The following is an 18754-nucleotide window of genomic DNA, read 5'->3' as shown; positions in this document are numbered from 1 at the left end:
ATATATATATATATATATATATATATATATATATATATATATATATATATATATATATATATATATATATATATATATATATATATATATATATATATATATATATATATATATATATATATATATATTTCTCCTAGTATGAGTGTGAGAGTGAGTGCTTGTTTGTCTCAACTGGGATAGGCTCCAGCACCCCCTGCACCCTCGTAAGAAGATAAGCAGTCAAAAAAATTGAATGAATACATTATTTTATGATCCAAGTGTCTCATTTGACTCTGTTGACATCTAATTAATAGCTCTTTTGAGCTGTCCGTTGTAAAGAATAGAAGGAAATATGGCATTTGAAGGCAAACATTTGCTCTCCTGTGAACTTTCCAGCGGTATCGTGTGATCTGCTCAGGGGGCCTTGAGCAGCAGCTCACGAGGTCAAAGGTGCACGCGTGGATGAAGCGACTGCTGACCTCCACGAAGCACGCAACCTGAAAGGTGACGTGGGCGGACCTCCCGGTGTGGGCGAACGTTCCTTAAACGTCTCTTATCCTTTTCTAATTGGCTGCGTCAAGTGCCTGTCACATTTTGGAGGCGTGTTCACACCCAGCCTTTACCAACTCACACGCACGCACGCAGCCACGCATGCACGCGCACGGACAGCCACTAACACCGTGCCAGCGTGCGGGTCGAACGTTCTCGCGGCGTCCACACTGTGGAAAGCGATCCGAGTGGCAGCCTGGGAACTAGTAAACAAACACAGGCAGCCGGTGCGTAAAAAGGTTGGGCTCCGCGCCGGGGGTGCGCGAGCAAACGACCGCAAGAGGATCATTTCCCCTCCTGATTATATCCCGATTATCGTGCGCTTGTGAGACAAGACCGGGATTTCTTAATTGGACATGTGAGTTGCAGGACTTTGACATGACGAACATCAGCCTTTTGTTCAAGATGAACTTGCTCGTGTGTGTCCTCGCCACTTTGCTGCTCGTCCGATTGGGCGCACCGCAATCAGGTAAGTGTTTGCGGCTTGGACGAGCGCGTGTACACCTGCGATTGATATTACAATCGCAGTATTTGAGGACGGATTGCTTTGTGGTAGTGGGTGAAAAAACTTGTTCAACTTTGCAACAACAGACGCGACTTTGGTGCCACCGAAGCTTGTGCTTGTTCGCTCCTCTGTGGAAAATGTGAAACGCGCTTGTTAAGTTTTAAAGTCTACATTCCATTTTTTTTAAATCGAGATGAGCGCCTTGGATTTTTTTTTGCTGGGTGGGGGTGTTGATTTGCTTAATGATGAGGTTTTGGAGGATCATTAGATACATTTGAAAATGTTAATTATAATTTAAAAAAAAGAAATAATAAAAAACACTATCTTTGCTTAACTGTAAAGATCTGACGTCTACATACGTTGAAATCACATTTTGGATCTTGCAGGACAGAATATTAACACTTGTATCAATATACTTAAATATGTCAATCCAAATGTATCTATAAAACATTATTTTACTTCTATTGGTTTGAACAAATAAAAGAAAATGTTAATACTAAATAGTGTTATGGTAATGTCCCCTACTATCACTATAAAGTTCGTTTTCATTTTCATCGTATTCAACTCTTTGCCTGCCATTGACAGCAATAAACGTCCACATCATTTAAACTACAATGACTGGTAATGATTGCTCATGTCTTAATGCCATTGACGCTGCTAGACGTCCAATCAATTTTGATCAGGAGGCCTTGCAGCGGGTATTCTCCTCCAGTCACAATTGACAGGATGTCGGCATCATCACTACTAGTAAATGAGTTAAATGATTAAATCAACGGTTAGTATGCAGTAACTCCTGCCGAGTCCGCTGGTGGTCCAGCATCTCCTTGATGTTCCTGCAGCATTCCTCTGCCAAATAGTCCATCCACACTTTGTTCATTAACGGCATTTTCCTGCGAGCGCTGCAGGATGTTTGCTGATCGTTTACATGCCATTAAATGAGGTTCACTAATGATGCCGGATTTGGACCCAGCTCTCTATGATCCTCATTGATCCTTCTTATGTTTGCTCAAACACTTCAATCACTTTGCATTTTCTTTTTGGGTCTTTTGGGGGATATTTGGGGATACTGATTTTCCTTCTAAAAGTGGTTCAGTCCAGCTTTGGCAATGCATGTTGAATATTTTTTATGTATCGACATGCATGGACATGGAGAAAAGAGGATTTGTTAGTAATTTTTTCTTCACATCTATACGCCCATTTAAGATATTTCAAATTCAAATTTCACTCCAAAAGCACCCAAAAGTTCCTCATGAAAATGTTCTGGGGGGTATAATGAGTCAATAATGTGGATGATCACTTCTAAATACTATGATTAGCACGGTGAAGTAAACGAGAACATTTAATTGTACTCCATATATATACTCAGTGCGTGCTTGTGTAAAATATTTTCATTTATTCTCTTGGGGAAATATTCAGTATTTTATTCAAAAGGCAATCGAAAATGATGTGTGTATATATGGGCCTGTCATTGATTATTGCAGACCATTATGTGAGATGAATAATTGCTCAAGGTTTGATAAAATAAGGTGCTCCCTTCAGGTTAGAAGTATTGCAATATCTTTAATAATGTATATCATTTATGAATTAATAGACCATCTTTGAAATGCAACTCTTTACCTGTCTGAGGCGTGGTTGATTAAGAAATAAAACTCTTCCGTTATATCGGCTTTGTCGTGTCTAAATCACATTTAGTTGGGTCCTATAATTAGTTTGTGTGTGTGTGTCTTTCCTCGTGCATGTGTGTCGGACAAATGTAGCATTGGCATGTGCGTGTTTGGGTGACATTTGAAGACGCCTGTGCAGTGGTCTGCCAAGGGGGATGGTGCGGTGTTGGGGGTGCACTTGCTGAATGCCAGTATCAAATTACCGACGGGTTGTCAGCTGGCCCACACGACGCTGGCCAAGACTTTGTCGACAACTGGCAGAAATGAGAATTTATTACAAGCTAATCAAGCTTTTTTTTTCTTGATATCATCAGTCTAGGCCGTCAAGACCTTTATGTGACAGCATGACGGATGAGGGGGAGGCGAGGTGCAATTCCATCTTGCTCCAAATTAGTCAACAAACCTATCAAAACTTGATATCTCCGCTGTGTGACTCTCATGGTGTTTTTTTTTTTTTTGCTCACCTAATATGCTGCCATGATTGCTAAGGATTTGCAGGGAAAGAAAGACAAAAGGCTCGATATGATAGTATTCCCTGTTGAGTGGAGTTTGAGGAGAGGGCCGTAATTTCCTGCTTCCCTCCAAGCTGAAGGGCATGAAAATGAAGAGTCAGGCAAAGAGAGGGATGGATTCCTTTGCTTGGTGCATCGAGAGGATGTAGCTTGTGATGTTTATATGAATGACGCTTTTCTCTCGATTGTCTGATGTGTCAGAAATCGACTTGTTTGAGAGTTTTTTGATTCAGTGCGGGAGAGACATCTGTTCTTAGACTATGACTGCCAACTATTTTGCACTCCGAGATCAACTGTTATTCACTTCTACTCAATTGTTACCCTAATTTTTTTCTTTGACCTTATCTTTGTTGATGTATTTATGCTAATTCAACAGTCTTCCACTACAAGACTAGCAGGAAGTCCAATTAGCTTGTTTATCCACCATCATACGTGAGAACAACAATTTATGTTGAACTAAACAGCCTCAAAAGTCAAGTAATGAGTTGTTTCAGGAAAAATCATTTGTTTTAACATTAGATTAGACAGTTGAGATTTAAAAAAAAGTTTAAATTTGGTTTATTTTTTTTGCTTGTATTGTCATTTGTTTGACAACCTTAACACTGCCCTAAAGGTTCTGAAGTCACGTTGTGATTTTAAAACCTGTATTTTTATTTGATTCAAATTCACAAAACAACCGGGCGGAAAAGGATCTTCAACGTAACATGTGAAATGCAGTTTTTTTTTTTCCTCTATGTCTTGAGATAAAAATGTAAATAATTGCCTTGGTACTAGAGTAATAGCTTGAGATACTAGCTTAATGGGTCCTGGGACCGAGCTCATATGTCAATTTATTCACATCGAAATTCAATTTTTCCCATAAAAAATAAATACTAATTAATTTGTTCTCACCCTGTGAAAAAAAACCCACCCAAAACAGTATATCACAATTATTATTTTTAATTCACCACCTACTCAAAAAGTAATGAATATCCATCTAGTGCAGGGGTGGCCAGCTCCGGTCCTAGATAGCCCCTATAAAGTCTGTTTTCCATATCATCCTCCCCTACCACACCTGAATCAAATGATCAACTGATCAGCAAGCTGTCCAAAAGCTTGATACCGATCCAGATTATTTGATTCATGTGTGTTGGTGGAGGGAGATATGGAAAACAGACTGGATCCTAGGTCTCTCAAGGACCGGAGTTAGCCACGCCTGATCTAGTGGTTATGATCTTCTGTACTAAAATGTTACATCAGTCCGTACAGACAGACAATAGCGGCTTACTATGGGGTGCGTGGACAAGAGAGAGAGAGAGAAAGGACGGGAGAGAGACTTGACGGACGGCAACGCACTCATAACATAAACTTTAAATTGAATTATAATGAAGTTAGATTACGAAACATACACACACTTAAACATATGTTTTAATCTTACATTACACTAAATTTAAACTGCCATGTGCGATAACCGAGGTAAAGATGTTTTTGTATACTATCGCGCTTTTTGAGTCGGAATTTGGTGCTTCTCCGTGCCTCAGAACTGAGTGTACCCCAGTTCGTTTAATAAAATTATCGAACCGGCCACGGCTCGCTTTGAAGGGTTCCCCCGGTGTCTTTTTCAGATGCTTGCTTTGCTTTGAAGTCCATGTAGATTCCCCTGTCTTTTTCGCAGCTTATCGACCCGGTCTGGCTATCTGCAATAAAAAAATGCAAACTGTACAGCCCAATGATTGCAGATATCTTTACGTGAGGGAGACGCGGCAAGAACGACAGGAGTTGCTGTTCTCATAAGCAGCCTTTCGCATACTCGGCCACCCGGAACCGTATGTTTGTATCTCAAATTGGTCTTGTATCTCAAGGCAAAAATCTGATCTGAATTTTCCTCGTATCTCAGATTTGTCGTATGTTGGGACACTTTTATGTCAATGTATCACCCTGTACAGGGAAAGTGTATATAGAGAAAATGAATGAACTCTTTCAGTGTATCGTGCTTTCCGGAAATTCAATCCATGTGCCACCCAAATTGGAGCATCTTGATTGCTATCTTGAAGCTGACTGAATATTGTGGGCTATGACTATGTATACATGAAAGGTATCATGTGAAATTTTGGATTATGATCTTTTGTTAGGACGAAAAGTGAAATTATACCTTATTCCGTTCTTTAGTAATCACCAGTTGAAAATAATACAATTTGGGAAATCAAGTGAACTTAGACAAAATAAGAAAATTACCATGTTAAATATTTTCTTTGTTTAGTGACAACTTCTATATGTTCTAAACCTAAAAAACAGTTTGTTTGTGTTGTGTAAAATAGCAACAGTGTGACATTTTCTCTTTTCGCAAACTCTTCACTAGCTTTTGGCTTTTTGCAGTGAAGTGTACATTATATCTCGTCATCAGACTGGATAAACTAAGAGGACTCTAGTCACATCAACTCTTTACACTCTTCTTCCATCCCTTTTCTTACTTTTTCGTTTTTTGGGAATATTATTTGTTTGCTACTAAAACTGCTTTGCTCAAGCGCGAGACGTCCATGTCTTAACATTTGACATTTCTATAGACCGATGTTAAACAGTAATAGTTGATTTAATCCAAAACATCTTAATTAACCCAAGAAAAATGTATCTGTGCGTTGCATCCTCTTCATGCATATGCAGCGGCTGGTCACTCGAGGGAGCCATTCCTCACAGGCCCCACCCGTGTTCTATCAGGCAGTCTGAAAAGGTAAAAAAATACCTAACTTTAAAAAAAATAGTCAGACGAAACTCCCCGACATAGCATCTGATATGGGTAATGGCTATCAGCGTTAGCCATAGAAAGCAGTTCTGCTGTAGCCTATTGAAGCAAGCAATCGTCTTTAAATCAAAACAACGTCAAAACATCTACGGATAGCTTAACTGTTCTTCTAAAAGGGAATTAAACATCGAATGATCCTGCATCGAGCAATAAACTGCTGTTTAAAAAAAAGGTTAATCCTCGCTAGCGTACAATCCTCTTGCTGTCGCAAATGGTAAATTTTGGTGGAAAAAATGTAGCACCTAAGAGCCATGTAAATGTCTTTCAAAATATGTCTAATCATCCATGGTTAGACTTAAGTGGCTTTTCTGTAGTGCCAGCAGGGGGCTTCTCTTGACAACTAGTTGGAATTTACCTGAAATTATATCGTTATCTTACAAACTGAGCCTATCAAGATAAAAGCACTTTTGGGGAATAGAAGACACATCAAGCATGCGCGGGATACTCACGGGAATTCGACAGTGTTGTTATGGTGGAATCCTTTCCGTCGTAATTAGAGACTTTGACTGACAACATCTCCATGAAGTGCCACGTTGTGGATCAAAATCAAATGAAAATTGCCTTTAAAAAAATTACGGAAAAATAGGAAAGTCATTTGTCAAAAAAGTAAAAATCACATCCATAAATAAGATGTTATAAATGGGGTAAAAAACATTACAGTTCATAGTCCAAAAATTACGGTAACTATACTGGACAATATTGACTAAATTAAAACTCGTAAAACACTGGACTTTAGGACTGCACATTTAAATGTTTAAAAATCGGGCATGGGTTCACTACAGCGTGGCTGATGGCGCCCAGTAATGGGCACTGTGCCCTGACCCACTTTTAGGCCAGTGGTAAGGCAGGTTTGCAAAAGGTGAAAAGGCCAGTGGGAACTTAGTTAGAGGTCAAAAATTCACTTCCACATGTCTATCACAAATTCTTTTCCCGTTTTTTTTTTTGTCTGTGACCAGTGAAGGGTTTACTGAGTCCTGCCCACCACTTGTAATTCCACTCAGAGACAAACTCCTTTTATCCTGTTTCCGACACAAACACACACATGTACACATGTCCCTTTTCGTCCTTCGTCCACTTCCCTTTAACATCTGCAAAATCTATCCGCTCTTTAGGGCTTTTCCTAATTTCCTTATTATTCATTTGATCCCGGGCCAAGAGGAAATTGCACACACAACTAAATTGTTGGCTGTGCACAAGGAATTTAGTAATTAAAAATAATGTATGAAGGCATGCAAAGTTTCCCTTATGCATAAACCCCACAGTCAATAATCCAAACCCTAGCATTGGGTGCTAATGCAACCATCCAAATGTTGGCTTTGAGTTCCCACTCACGCGCATGTACTCCGGCACATGGCCAACGCAGGATGTGGGATGTCGTTCAGCTTCTTTTGACTGACAGCGTCACTTTGGCGAGGCAGCCTCCACCCTTTCCAAACAAGTCTGGGCTTTTTTCTTTGAGTTGCCTTCCTCCGCTGGCATTCCCTTCACAGTGTCTGTCTACCCCTGACTTGGCTCAGCAAAGCTTATCGCCTTACTCTTAGGCTCTTTTTTGCCAAAGTTGTTTAAACGCAAGGAAACACGATCATTGGATGCTAATCCATCATTTCTCCACAGTCTTTGATGCAATTTTGTCTTCACGATTTAACACCAAATTATTATATTATATCTCGATGCATGTGTGGTAATCCCTAATAAAATATTTAAGACAATCTTTTTCATAACTCTCCAAATTAAGGATATTTACTGTTGTGAGGCCTTCATGCAACAGCCGCGTTAATCAGGCCCCAACTCATAATGCCATGGCAAGAGCGTGCGTCTGTGTGTGAGTGTTGGCTTGATTGATATTCTGTATGCAGCCGCATGTGGTCATTTCTTTCTATCAGACAATTTCTGACAAAGCCTGTCAGTGTCTGCCTTCCTCAGCTCCTTATTGAATATTTGCTACAGTGGAAGAGATGATTGTTTTGCTCAGCCGTCACCACGACAAAGAAAGACCAGTCTCTAAAAGTACCGAAATGTAATATTACAGAGCATTCATAATATCACGGATCATTGAGAGGGCACAAGGACCCATTGATTTGCTTAACAAGGCAGTTGAGTTTGGCCTTTTCTACTAATGCTTTAGTTACTCATCCTTGCAAAGCTGTCTAGAGGATGGCAACAAACCTAATAACCAAGTTGTCAGGCTCTGGGATATAAAAACACATAAACTGAATGCAATTGTTTTTCTAATCAATTTCCAACTCATTTATATTAGCTGCAGTAGAATGATTTTTTTTTAAAAATTCAATAAGACCATTTTGAGTGAGTTGGAACCCTCTGCAGCTTTTTTAAAAATGGCAGCTTGGATCGAGCGCCTCATTTAGTCAGGAAGCTAATTTCAGAGTGAGGTTGGACGTCTTTTAGAAGAAGAGAGAAGAGAAGCTCTGGGGATGTGTCATCCTCCTTACTCACAGTTCTTTTCATTTGGGTAGTGTGAGACACTTGATCAGTTTGTTTTTTGTGAAATGAGAGGGCTAGGTGAAATTTGCACAAATAATTGTGTGCGATTCAAGGGTTTTTCTTTCTAATGTTAAGTGTGTGTGTACATGCATTTTTGTTAGTATAAGGTACTATAACTACTTGACTTACATGATCTGACAGTCAGTTTGTATGAGCTGGCTGTTTTGAAATAAATTTAGATTTACATGTATTTTCTTTCTTGCTTTAAATTCTAAGAAACATAACAAAACTACTTGAATATCTAAAACACTATATGGCCACCCCTATCTTGATGCTAACACACTACCACACTGTAAGCACATAGGCTAACAATTAGATCTTCCAGTATGTAACATTGTGTTACCCTTTAAGTAATAGATTTATGAAGACCATCTAAGAAGCAACCTGTAGAGCATTCACAGGCATATTTTCCTTATCTGCGAAGAATGAGTGTTACTGTTGCTGTACTGGGGTCCTGAGAGAATATTGGATTCTGCAGTAGAGTACTTTTATCCAACTGTCTTATGTCTTAGGCTGTGTTGAGAGTGCATAAACTCAATTTCTTTGTCCTTATCCGATATTTATGTGTGACTTTTCAGACTACCTAAACATGCATGAATTCTGACTTCTGCTCACCACATCTCATTTGCATAATGAAATATCTGACCTGATCAGAGCCAAGTGGAAAAGGTGATCATTATATTGATTTGAAAAAAAATACTTTTCACTGTTAAAATGCATTCAAAAGTATTTTTTTTGTTTGGTGCTAATACTTCAATCTTCAATGGCTTGTTATCCAAATGTCCTGAGTTCCGAGTGTGGGAACAAAATTCAAATCCCAATTAGCGCCATGATTGTAACACTGTGCAAGGCTCTTTACTTGTGTCCTTTCTACGGTGACCCTCTCTTGATGCCACCCGGTAATATATGAAGACGCGCTAGAAAGTGGCAGCTGAAGAAGGGATGGGATGCCGACAGGTGGGAGGATGTATTAAATAGGTGAAAGGCACAGCCGGTGAGCATGAGAGTTATGGGATGCGAGTCAGGACGATTGTGTATCAGACAGAGAAGTGGCCGTGTCTCTAATCCTCATCACTTGCACCGCGCCCCAATCTTGGCCTCTCTTTGTCTCACTGATGTGACCTTGCAGTCCATCAGAAATATGGCCACCCCTTCAGCGGCTTTAAAGGTACATAAAACTTGTGGGTGTGAGTATGTGTGGAGGGACCTTGGGCCTGGCTCTTCTGTGGCCGTGTGATAGGAAAGACAAGTCACCTTTAGAGCTGAGAAAGATGAGGACACTGCAAAACCTTGGAGAATCTGTTTGTACATAAGCATGGCTTTAGGAGCCTGCTTCATTAATTTATGTGCAGTGGCCAGTCAAATGCCTCGGCGCTCCCCTGCGTTTTGGCCTGGAAAGCAACCGGATATCGCTATTGGCAAGGTGAAAGCGGGCTGATGGTGGGGTCGTTTGTAAGATGCTGGCGAAAACAAGAGAGGTGGTCTAATTTCATCTGTGAGCGTGTGGGGGGGGGGGGGGGGTACACGTGTGCATGCCTGCTTGAGGTTAAGGTGGAGTGAGAGAGACAGTGGGCTGCCTCTGAGGAGTGCAGCTATCATCGTCGCTAAACGTTCCAATTAATCAAGCTGGGCCACACTCGCACTGTGTGTTTGTGTGCGCATCAATGTGGAAGTGCATATCTGCGGCTGGTGCTTACGATTTTATGCACAAAATTGAATGTGTCATTTCATGGGCATTCAAGCACATTTCCATGGGCAATAAATAAAGAGAATGTACAATTGAAGGCAAATATTAGATTTTTCAAATGGTGCTTTAACACAATGAAATATTAAATCCTCGTGCAAACAATTTCGTGAAGCAGAAGAAAAACAAAGACAGCGGCAGAAACTTCGGAGTAAACATCCCCTAAGGCACACATCTTCAAACTAGTTCACAAAGGGCTGCAGTGGATGCAGGATTTCAGTCCAACTGAACAAGATCACATTTTTTCACCTCAGTGTCTTTAAAAGTGTAATCATTTGTAGCCAGGTGCTGCTTTTTTTAAACAGAAACCTGATTGGTTAAAGGGTCTCTGTGGGATTGGCTGGAACAAAAACCAGGACCCTCAGTGGCCTCTAATGACCTATTATAAGGTAAATCTTAAAAAGAAAAAAATCAAAACATTGTTTAGAGATAAGTTAACATGTAACTTAATACTATAAAGCTAGAACACAAACATTTAACTAAATACTATAATGCTAGGACACAATGAAAAAACATGAACCCGCTTGAACAGAATACAGGAAAAAATCATCTCATTTTATAAACCGCTTTATCCTCAGTAGGGTCGCGGGGGTGCTGGAGCCTATCCCAGCTGTTTTCGTCCAGAGGTGGGGGACAACACCCTGAATTGGTGGTCAGCCATTCACAGGGCACAAGGAGACAAACAACCATTCACGCTCACACTCCTACTTAGGGGCAATTTAGACTGTCCAATAAGCCTACTATGCATGTCTTTGGAATGTGGGAGGAAACTGGAGTACCCAGAGAAAACCCACCGAGGCCCAGGGAGAACATGCACACTCCACACAGGTGGACTGTCCTGGATTTGAACCCAGGCCCCCCACTGAGGCCAACGTGATAACCACTCATCCTCAGGATCGAGTGACAAAAAGCAAGATAATTGCTTCCTCATGTACATGACATGTATTTCACTTTTCAACATTGTAACTATCATAAAAGAGGTCTTTATTTCTAACCATTCCAATAAAACATAAATCCGAATTGTGTGCTCACCCTTAACGTTGATGGTGCTTGACAGCATGACAAATGTGCTGCAAGGTGAGTTGCTTCACAGCTCATTTTTTTAGTGCAGATTTCTTTTTCCTTGAGTTGCTTTGTTTTAGTGAACATCTGGAATGAGATTTGCTGCATCTCTTCTCTCAAAGTTTGGATTCGTTTGCATGATCACTACTCGCGCGTTGCCTTGTTTATTCAAGTCTCTAAGGACATCAAAGTCCGGTGGTCTGTTGATTGTGTTGATGCAGAAAGAAACAAGCTGATTGCATCCCTCTATTTTTCAATCAATTTTTTAAATGTCCTATTGATTAAAGAAGCCCTCCGTGCAATCCTTTTCAAAATTGCAGTTAAATTCAAACTAACTAATAAGCATAACATATGGTTTGGCATTACACAAACAAACTATATTTTGAGAGGTGTAACTTCTTAGCTTTCTTCTTGGTGAAACTCTTTAGATACACTAACATATTTTTCTTTGATTTAGCCTTTGGAATAGTCTTCGCATAATCTCTTAGAAAATATGTGATAATTTTATTAGTGGCACAAGCAGAGTTCAGGATAACTTTTTAAAAACTATTTGTCGCTTTGTTTCATCATGATTTAATAAAGTATGAAAACACTGTTCCATCTTGGTGATGGTTATAACCAAACCTGCATGCCAGTCAGATCGGAATAGATTGAATCTGAATTATTTCAATTTTACTGACCAGCAATTCTACAGAACAAAACCATTTAAATCACATTTACCTTAAGGAGCTACTATACTTTAATACAGAAATTATTATTGGTTTACCAGATCAGTGGTTCATTTGGCTGTTGTTGTTGCTTGTTCACATTATTGATTTTGTCGCTGACATTTACAGTTTTGTATTTTGTCCCTGACGAGTGTCTTGAGGTTTGATGGTAAATCCTGTGCCAAGGTATTATCGTTATCAAGAAGTTATTCCCTTGTATAGGCAAACCGTGAAAGTAAATTGTAAAAAAAAAAAAAAAAATTACAATGCTTAACACTGCAGTTGCATTACCGAGTTCTAGCGTTTCTGGTTCACACAACTGACTCATTATGCAATATTTATGCATTGCCAATTCCCTCGTTATTTCAAGTACAGAGCATTTTTGACTGTGCTTTTCTATGGCAGTGTGACGTGATTGTACAAGAAGTGGACAGTCAGTCCTACAGGGAGAAGCCTAGACATTTAGAGATAATACAAGGCAGATAGAGCACAACACACATCTTCATTGTTCGGCTGTCGTGATTTTACTCGCCTGCCGTGGTTTTCCACATTCTCTTCATGCTGCAAAAATGATATCCTCAAAGGACTATACTATATTATAGCAGTAGGTCTTGGGAATAGATTGTCCCTGTCATTATTGAGCCTGAGTGGATTTTTTCCCAGAAATGTTATTAAACCCTGAAATGTGCTAGCTTTTGCACAAGCACCTTTTTCTTCCCTTTTTCATTCCTCCATTTTTATTATTCTTATTTTACTCTAAAAAGGAACACCCTACGTTGTAGGATAGCATTTACATCATTGCCAGCATGCAGAGATGAACAAAAGTCCAGCAGAGCATTCGCGCGCACCTGTCCTCCACTTCTTAATTACGTCTGGGGGGCTGTGGTTTTTCTGGCATGATTTTCTTGCTGCCATGCACGTATGCATGCACCTGAGGTGTGTAAAGTCTGTTTGAAAGCTGGCTGAAGCACGTTTGCATGTTTCTGTGTGTGTTGGAAGGTCAAATTCTGAGCGGCGTGAGCAGGTGGCGCCAGCCGATGCATCCGTGCACGGATTCCACTAAACAGCCACCCGAGACCCGTCTGTCAGTTTAATCATAAGCCAGTGCAGCTTCACACAACTCTTGTCATGACTGTAACTAATGCAAGTGATACTTTGAACAACAGCGAGACACGGGAGATGGATTTTCTGTTGCTTGACAATTTACAAGAGCATCTTTCAATCTTAGCATTGGGCTGTTGGGAAAGAAAAGAATGGTTTAGAGCTCTTATGAGTTGCAGATCATTGATAACCAATATACATATATTCTATATATAAAGAATAATCTTACTTTTCAATCAGCGGGAGTCCAGGATCCCAACTTTGTATTATTGCTCAGCCTCCTGTCAGATAATATTAAAATCAATCATAATTGATATTACCACAAGAAACACTAGAATGAAATATAAACTGAAATGTCCAAAAATTCGATACTGATGACTGTTTTTATAAATTGAACATTTACTCTGTGCACTCAAATATTATAAAGTAAATCCAATTTTGTTATGATTATTTTTTCTACCCTACTTTTAAATGAGTTTAGGTGCATAACACATCCATGAAATTTTGGAACTTCTAAAAGGTAATACAAAATATTTTTTGCCAGAGATTTGCTCCATGTTGTCTCTTTTAAACCTTCTTGAATGATGGTTGCCCTTTAGGGGTACATCTCAATTCCTTAATGTAACCTGCTTGCGCTTATTTTTTCTGTTCCTGTTTATTACTCCCAGATTTCCCGTTGACGAATTATTGTGATAACCTGTGGGCAATCAATGAGCAGAGTATGTTGGCGAAAATGAAACATTCTCTCAATGTCTTCATTTCATAAAATCATGTCAATTGACGACCGCAATTGTTGTAAATGATTTCACTCATAGATGAATTATTCCAATCTCAGCATTTCCACATTATGCAGGAAATTTCAAGTCAAATAAAATTAGTCTTATCAGAGCTGCACTATTAGTCTCCAATATTGTATGCATGTTGCTGATAGTGTAAAGTTAGTAATAGTGAACCATGCAATTATTTAAAAAAAAAACATGTGAGAAACATTACAATGTCAAATTACCTTCATTAGAGCCACCTTGGAAACATTCTCAACACGAATTTTACATATTCAAAGTGGAATGGAAAACAATTTTGACACGTAATGTGCCCAGGATTTACTGGAAGTGTGCCTTACTTTGAAAATTCAAGACTTAAACCTGCTGCAAAATCTTAGAAAATATATTATTCATCATGTCTTATCGACCTTAATCCAAAGTAGCCCCCCTTGTTGAAGACAAAAATGGCTAATAAGAAATCTCTCTAAAATGACTGGACTAAAGGGCCAATAAAACATGATTAAACTGTCACAGGGAACATAATTTATTGACTTAATAATGTAGGCTCAAGACATGATGAAGTCAGGATTATATGTACTATCATGTCAAATGTTTTGACCATTCCCTATTAAAATGATTATATTGCTGGCGTGGACATCTGCCTCGCAGGTCGTGGGTGCAACTCCAAGTACTGGCAGTCACCATTATTAGAGTGTCAAATTTTTCTACATGTATCTAAAACACAAATTCATAACCCGCGATTGTCCGACCACCTCTTCAGGGTGTACTCTTCTTACTGCCCATAGGTTTATGGAATTGGCTCCAGCACCCCAGGTACCCTCGATTAGATAGGCTTCTCTGAATAAGAGTGAATGAATGGAAATCCCAATTTACTGATGCCGTCAAATGAATCCAATTGGAGTTGTTAAGATGCCATTGAGCCCCAATCAGGGTGGAAAAGTTCAGGCATGATTGTATTGTTGATATTTGAAACTCTTGCTCTTTAATGCAAAGAATCCACACTGTGCCATCGTTGGCTTTTTGCTCATTTGTCACAGCCATCTAACCCACTCAATGTGGGGACGAATTAAAAGTAATTGTCACATTAGAAGTGAGTGTTAGAGGTGCCTTGAGTAACAGACTGCAGCTGCATCCATGTCAAATTTACGGCTTCCTATCTCAGAGGCGATGAGCACAACATGAATATAAAATTAAATTGCTGCATTAAACACTTACTGCTCATTTGGCTATGTGTGTCTGTATAATGAGCATCTGTGCTTTCTTTGTCTCTTTTTTTTTTACGTTTAAAAATATGGCATTATTACTTTTAACTGTGCACCTGTCTGTTTTTGGAACCCCTGTCTGAACTTCCGCCTCTGGCTTGCCAGCTTAACCGCAAATGCACATGTTTATGTTTGAAGGAGACATTTTGCTAGGGAAATAAAGCTACTAATTAGTGGAATTAGACACAGATCAAAAGATTCAATTAAAAAGCTTTTCCGTTGCACAGATTCCTGCGTTGTAGTCGCGTTCACCTCAAAAATATTCAACTGGAATGGACGTCATGCAGTGAATACACGCAAGTAATCCCTTGGCAACTTTGCGTGGGTTTTGATTATTTTTCTCCTGGAATATTTACCAATAAGGAAAGCGCCTGTGTTGCTAGCCATCTCTCTAATGTGCGTATAAAGCTGCATGAGGAATGCCATTTGTTTGTTCAAAGACTCTCGGAAGAATCGGCAAATGAAAGACGCATATTAATTAGACATCAACATATACATAAACACTCCTGGTGAGACGTCATTAAATCACACACTTGATTTTCTCTTGCATACTCTGTACTCCTTGTCCAAACCTAATTAAGAACATAATCAAGGGTGCGGATGTGTGTGTTTAGGGGGGTTGCTCATCATCGTGTACACTGTCACAGCTTGGACCAGCACGGCCACTTAACAGCACTGCTAATTCACCATTTTCACACCACATGTTTTACTCCTAATTAAATGTTGCAACTCACATACGCATTTGCGCACATATGGGCACATACTTGCTCCCTGGGCCATAAAGGAGTCAAAGCTCGGCCAACCGTCAAGCTTGCATTAAACATAAATCAACCCCCAAAAATATGACAAACTCAGGAAACCTCATTAAAACTAAGTGAAAACAATACAGTGGAAAATGAATATAAGACTAAGTGAAAGATGGGAGTTAGAGAAAATGTTTTGTATGACAAGGGCATTGTATTGATAGCATTGTAGGTTTTTTTGGGTGGTCTTTTTATATTGGCGTTTCCATTCTTGCTAATGTAACATTAGAGACAGTGTTTTGTTTTTCCTTTGGTGATAAAAATGTTCAATTATTGGCTGCCATTGGCTGTATCTATTGTATACATATGTTTACTGTGAATACTATAGGTATTTTTTGGCAACTTTTTAAAAAGCTACTTAAAATACTTTGGACATTTTGTATTTTTCCTGTATTCATTTGTGTTATGCTATGTGAAAAACTTGCATGACATGTCTTGTTTGACTTGTGTTTGTGATTTAATTTTGTTTTCACCCTCTTGAAAGAAATGAGGAAGGTAAAAATAATACAATATATCCGCATTTTTTTGTGCGAGGAATCTTATTAGTTTTCTCAGCTTGGCTCTTCTTGTATTAGCTGCCATATACTAAAAATCTGAAAAATGAAATGGCAATATCCTTAAATAGGTGAGTGAATATAGAGACTGCTCAAACGCGCTTAAATGTGTGTTACTTTTGGTTTATTTTCTTGCTGCAGTTTTTGTCAGGGTAGTTTTCTTGTGCTGTGCTGTGTTAAATGAGAGCGTCCACTTTTCTGTGGGGCCTCATTCATCAGCCTCACACAGAACGGACACAGCTGATGTGAAATCCGCCTGGGACCTGCACAAGAGCGTGCACACAGTTTAAAGAGATACGATAAAGGCTTTCATGAAATGCCTTTTGTGAATGCATATCAGTAATTGTTTTGACCTTGTCTTTTGATACCAACCACCCTTTGTCTTTCTATGGTTCGGACAGTCTTTTTGTCTGGGTCTGAATATACTCTGCTGCTTGATCTTCACCGTCGCACAAGCGACATGCATTACACAACTTTACAATCGTCTTTGAGTTAGCGTTATCGTTGGGCCGGACCCAATAAATGTGCTTCAATGCTACCTTTCTTTTTCTCCAAAGAGGAAGAAAATACATTGGACAAAAGAAGTCTCATGGCACAAGTTATACACATGGTTCTCATCTTAAGAAAATGGTTTAGAGTGAGTGAGTGTGTGTGCATGTACATATTTGTATATATGTAAAATTGCTTACATTTATTCTGCTCCAGTAAGCATCAGGTCGTCCATGTGGGGAACAAAATCGAAGTCTCAACTGACACAATCCATTCTTTTAGTAACTGTGGTTAGATCTGCAAGAGCAAGAACTAAAAAGATACCAATAACCTAACAAAGATCAACTGGCGTGCCATATTAGTGTCCTGTGATGTTATGCTATATTTTACCTGTGCATTTTGGATTGGCAATATGATTGGATGTTTTCCTGACTTTGACAAATCAGGTATATTAACCACTAAAAATAGAAGTCATAAAAATGTTCGAGTGATTTTCTCCACTAGAATACCCTTAAGTTAATGAATTCATGGCATATATCCAATCATTTTATTGTAAAATTACTGACTCACTGATGTTGATGATATGTCAAGCTTGGTGAATTCTCGACAGATTTACTATCTATTTGGTTTATCATGAATTAACAAAATTCAATAAAGCGGCTGTGATTTTGGATGGTTTTAAAGAACACATTTTAAATACTATGAATTACCTATTATAGACCAAGCTGTTGGAAAATTTGTTGAAAATGTAGTTTATTGTTATTTTAAAGCACAAACTCTCTTGAGTATAATGTTATATTTACTAAATGGCCCTGATGCCAGGTGAGAATCTGATGAAACATCTTAAGATCTCCAAGTTTTTAACTCTTCAGGGAGTTTTCTAGTAAATACAGTTTATTATGCTCTGGTCATGTGGATTTGTGGATTGACAGCACAGATATAGTGAGTTATTTTAAAAAAAAAAGCACTTCTAGAAACTACCCCTCAAATGCTCTTTATAATATTGTAAGTCATAATTGGAGCTTCAATAAAATAAAATAAAAAAGATCTTTCAGGGCCTTTTATCTAGACCCTATTTCCCAAGCTTGGATGATATTTATAAGTACCAATGGCTGAATATTGCACAAGTTTTAACTGCGCAAGACCTGCATAAAGCCGTCGCTTAATTTTCACCCCATGTGGTGTGAATTAGTGAGAGAATAATATTTCCCAGCAAGACTTTCTTTTATTAGGTTTCCTGCTCTGTACGATGTCCACTTTCCTTGCCTCTGTGGAACCTTATTTCCCATTGCTAATTGGCCATCCATGAACTCCCTCAGGGGAGCAGTCTATGATTGACAGGGGTGATAATCTGGCTAATGGCACAAATAGCAGCTGTTTGCTGAGGTGTTGAGCACGATTGCAGGAAAAGGCGTGAGAGGTTGGACGTCCTCGCTGAATGCTGCACCTCCAATCCCCCCCCTTCCCCTACCCCCATCTGCTTACCTCTCTTTTGAGTCATTCCTTGCGGCCTCGGTGTCATCATTAGCACTGTGTCCTAATTAGCTGCGCGCTATCTAATTGCGTGAGTGACGCAGCATCTCTCAGGAGACAGGACGTGCTAATTTCAATAAGAGTAAACAAGTAAACTGTTCCCCAGTGACAGTGGATTAATTAGAAACCATCCTCCGCTGATGCCAATTGCTGCAGACGACGGCAGGGAGGCAGCTAGGGAAGCAGTGGGTGGGTTCAAAAAAAGTTCCCTTTTGTTTTTTTTTTGT

General features: G+C 39.3%; 1 protein-coding gene across 3 annotated transcripts in view; it reads left to right on the top strand.

Annotated features, from left to right (window-relative positions):
• Positions 1–631: 631 nt before the first annotated feature.
• The window catches only part of LOC144196524 (receptor tyrosine-protein kinase erbB-4-like), a 142212-nt gene continuing 124089 nt past the window's right edge, over positions 632–18754 (top strand). For all 3 annotated transcript variants that reach the window (XM_077716794.1, XM_077716803.1, XM_077716783.1), the window contains exon 1: positions 632–997. In XM_077716794.1, coding sequence (XP_077572920.1) covers positions 907–997 — 91 coding nt within the window. In that variant the 5' untranslated portion in view covers positions 632–906. The remainder of the gene's footprint in view (positions 998–18754) is intronic.

Source organism: Stigmatopora nigra, chromosome 1, assembly GCF_051989575.1.
Source record: "Stigmatopora nigra isolate UIUO_SnigA chromosome 1, RoL_Snig_1.1, whole genome shotgun sequence".
Classification (NCBI taxonomy): Eukaryota; Metazoa; Chordata; class Actinopteri; order Syngnathiformes; family Syngnathidae; genus Stigmatopora; species Stigmatopora nigra.
Note: the sequence above shows the minus strand (reverse complement) of the source record. Positions and strands in the feature narration are given on the sequence as shown.